We start from the raw sequence: 3,739 nt of genomic DNA on the forward strand, positions 1-3,739 counted from the left end.
ACTTATTTACTGTTCAAGTCCATCGGCATGTCAAAGTTCTTCAAAGAATACAAATTTTCGAAATATCTAAGGAAAGAAAGGGAGAGGGGCTAAAATTTCTGATACAAGCACTTTAACTTATAGGAAACAGGAGACCTCAAAAATTGACTAATTACAAAAGTTATTAACTATAAACAATATGTATATGACATATGTCTATGTATATAAGCAATATGAAACTTATTTACTGTTCAAGTCCATCGGCATGTCAAAGTTCTTCAAAGAATGCACATTTTCGAAATATCTAAGGAAAGAAAGGAGAGGGGCTAAAATTTCTTATATAAGCACTTTAACTTATAGGAAACAGGAGACCTCGAAAATTGACTAATTACAAAAGTGGTTTTCGACTCATCTATTTCAATTTTGTTGTTTCATATAAATGCTTCACTTAAGCGAAAAATGTTGATAATGATCTTTCCGGTAAAGATTAAAGTATATCTATCTGTGGAAATTGTTAAAAAACTAATTCTTACTCATTTCTTGCCTATTTCTTTATTCTTCTGCACATATGTAAATATGTAAATCTCTATTGTTTAGCAAAGTAAAATGCTATGCTTGCAATTTTATAATTTGTATTTTTCGGCACAAAATATCATCTAACAAAATGTGGTTTGTGTGAGTATTAAATATGCTATATGCTTTGATAAGGATATATGTTGTAAATGTTGCTTCAGTTGATAAACATTTCTAGTTTTCGGCAAATTTGCGTGAATGAACGTTCATTTCATATAATCAACTTCATAGCGTGTAAGCGGAATCATGAATATCGTCATTTAACACAGTCACATATACGTATGTACATGACATTCTTTAATTGGCATTATTTATGAATACTAACAAGAAAAATAATTCTGAATGAGATAGACACATCGGCATATTGCTTATAGTTAAATATTGATGTAAAAGGGAAGATACTCAAGACTGACGGCGTGCACTTTACTTAAATATCGTTTAGAATACTCCTTACCAAAGCGAAATTTATATAAACTCATTTGCTTTAGACGCCCAGCAAGCATCTTGATCATCTAATGATGTGTGTAAACTCGGTACTTTGAAGTTAGCCTCCTATTTGTGACACAGTTATTAGTCGGCTTTAGTTAGGTTTAAATGTAATTTTGCGAAATTGGCTTATAAAAAGTACAGATGTAGACGTGCAAAATCTACATGAATGTTGTTCATAAAATGAAACTAATTTTGTAAAGACATTTTGTGGAATGGATTTACATGTTACAAAATATCATTGTTTGTGGTGTTTACTATTATTCTCGCAGTTTTCTTCACATGTCATAATTTTTTGCTCAGGAATTATCCATTTCAATTAAGACAAACATTAAAGCAAACTCAAAATCATTGACGTGCATGACTACTTTTATTTTCTCTAATGCATGTATATCTAAGAAGTGAATTTACGGTTCAAATTCTCTTTGAACTTAAACTTTGCGTAAATTTGTCGTTACAAGTATTATTAATTGTTTGATTTTTTGTTTAACAGCTTATCATTTGCATAAATTTCTCGTATTAGAAATATTAAGATATTTTATGCACGTAATGTTCGTAATTACCGCCTTCGCTTGATGAACAAGGAAAATGTTTTGATTCCAACAATTAAGAAATAAGAGTTTAAACTTGTATTTATCACATCAAAAACGAAGTGCTTCTAAAAAGAGTGTCTTGAGTATTATAAAAAGAGAGCAAGTTGTACAGTAACATAAGATATATCAATGGCTGATCAACAATCAAACGAAATCATCAATATACTTCGTCAAGTATTTTCTAGTCAAGAGGAGAATAGAATGACGAACATGGAGAATAGACGATAGACGAACATATACTGACGAACATGGAGAATAGAATGACGAACATGATGACAGTCTATCAACAAGAATTTTCAACAGTTGTCCAAAATCAAGAAGAAATGAAACTAAATCTGGACACGACCCTCCAGGAATTGGGTCGAAGATTATCCATGTGGCATGATGTACATCAATTGAGGCTGAGTGTAGAAGACATGCAATCCTGGAGGAAAGAAACAACAGAAAGGTCTAACTTCCTCACCGGGAAGGTTATGCTGATCGTGTGTGGAGGACATGATGGAGACGCTTGGTTGAATTCCGTCGAATCGTTTGACTGGCAGATAAATGCCTGGAAACACGAAGCTAAAATGACGACGAAGCGTTGTGGTGCTGCTGCGTTTGTCTGTGGTGGTGATATGTTTGTTGGTGGTGGATCGACAGACGGCAGTCAGCTCTTGGAAACCGTAGAACGTTGTCGCTATAAAGAAAGATTAGAATGGGTAGAAATCAATATCAAGAATCCGTTAAAATGTGTAGGACATGGTGTTGTTGTTTTTGGTCAAAAGATCTTCATGACAGGTGGAAATTCCAGCTCAAACCCTCCCCAAGTGTCTAATGAAATGTATAGCATGTCAATGAAATCTCCATTTACAATTGATAAATTGAGGAACATGCCAGAGTCGAAGCACGATCATGGCTCAGTTATCATTGATGATAAAGTCTTAGTTTTTGGTGGAAGAACATCCAACGACAACATCCAAGATTCCGTTTATGCATATAGCATTGCAAGTGCTCAATGGAGAACCTTATCCTCACTTCCTTATCCTGTGAGTGAAATGGCTGTAGTATCCTATAAAGGTTATGCAATCTTGATTGGAGGTGTCCTTGCGAACGGTGAAGTGCTAAATAAAGTTTGGGCTTATAACGCGAATACAGGCGAATTTCAGTGGCTTCCTTCACTTAATCATAGAAGATATGGATGCTGCAGTCATCGCTGGGAATATCATTGTTGTGGTTGGTGGGCAAGACGATGATTCATGTCTTGATTCTGTTGAATGTCTTGATCTAAGCAAAAATGCATGGCAAGAACTGTCGCCAATGAAGGTTAAACGATATTATCCCACTGCTGCATTACTACCACTATTTGAAGACAGTCCAAGGCGTAGGAATGAAAATAAGAAGAAGACATTTTATCATTTACCAGTATTTAACATTTCGTATAATCAGACATTCGTATTTACAAAACAATGCACTTAACTTTCTCCATCAAAAACTGTTTTAGGAGGAAACATATTTATTGCTATACTTACTCTGTGCATGGTTTCTACAGTATTTTGAACTTAAAGAAATATTGCAAACAGTGCATTAGTTATAATTCTTGTACAAGATAGCACACGAGATTGCTTTATGACTTTAGATAGTTTTCGGATAATATTGCACAAGTTATACATATTGTAATAAAGTATTGATCATGTATTATATAAAACCGGTCATATTAAATATTGTATTAATAATTTTGCTGGCGTAGATAAAAGGGATTCATGTGAAAGTTTGCATAGTTTCATTTCGACAAAATGGCCTTCTGCATAATGAAGTAGCATAAGTTTAACCTTACGTTGAATTCTGGTCTTTCATCAACAAAACATAGCAGGTGAGTAATTATACAGCTATTTTTCCTCAACTCTTAAGGATTGTTTGAACCACAAAAGATGGCAGTTCTTTTAGAACACATGTCCGTATCTTCAAACATTTGAAAGTCCTAAAATTATCGTTTCAACGGTTAATGCGACGGTTGAAGACGAGTTCGCTGATATGAAGCTGCCAGTTCAGGCTGTTGATTGATACGATAGTATGATAATGATAAGAATAACGGTTTATTAACATTCCAAAAATAGCTCTTTGATGCC

The 3,739-nt window shown here is 34.0% G+C and overlaps 1 protein-coding gene across 1 annotated transcript; it reads left to right on the forward strand.

Moving 5' to 3' along the window:
- The first annotated feature begins 1,595 nt into the window (after positions 1-1,595).
- Positions 1,596-3,381, forward strand: LOC124448574 (kelch-like protein 20). Its single transcript, XM_046999539.1, has 2 exons — positions 1,596-1,841; positions 1,880-3,381. The coding sequence occupies exons 1-2, from the start codon at positions 1,761-1,763 to the stop codon at positions 2,864-2,866; spliced, it is 1,068 nt and encodes a 355-aa protein (XP_046855495.1). The 5' UTR covers positions 1,596-1,760; the 3' UTR covers positions 2,867-3,381.
- Positions 3,382-3,739: the final 358 nt, after the last annotated feature.

This window comes from Xenia sp. Carnegie-2017, unplaced genomic scaffold, assembly GCF_021976095.1.
Source record: "Xenia sp. Carnegie-2017 unplaced genomic scaffold, XeniaSp_v1 HiC_scaffold_23, whole genome shotgun sequence".
NCBI classification, from domain to species: domain Eukaryota; kingdom Metazoa; phylum Cnidaria; class Anthozoa; order Malacalcyonacea; family Xeniidae; genus Xenia; species Xenia sp. Carnegie-2017.

Bases quoted from the DNA above. Each gene is read 5' to 3' on its own strand.
- LOC124448574 (XM_046999539.1), top strand. From the start codon at position 1,761: ATGGCTGATCAACAATCAAACGAAATCATCAATATACTTCGTCAAGTA. The intron at 1,842-1,879 runs ATGGAGAATAGA...ATACTGACGAAC, and splicing joins AGGAGAATAGAATGACGAAC to ATGGAGAATAGAATGACGAA.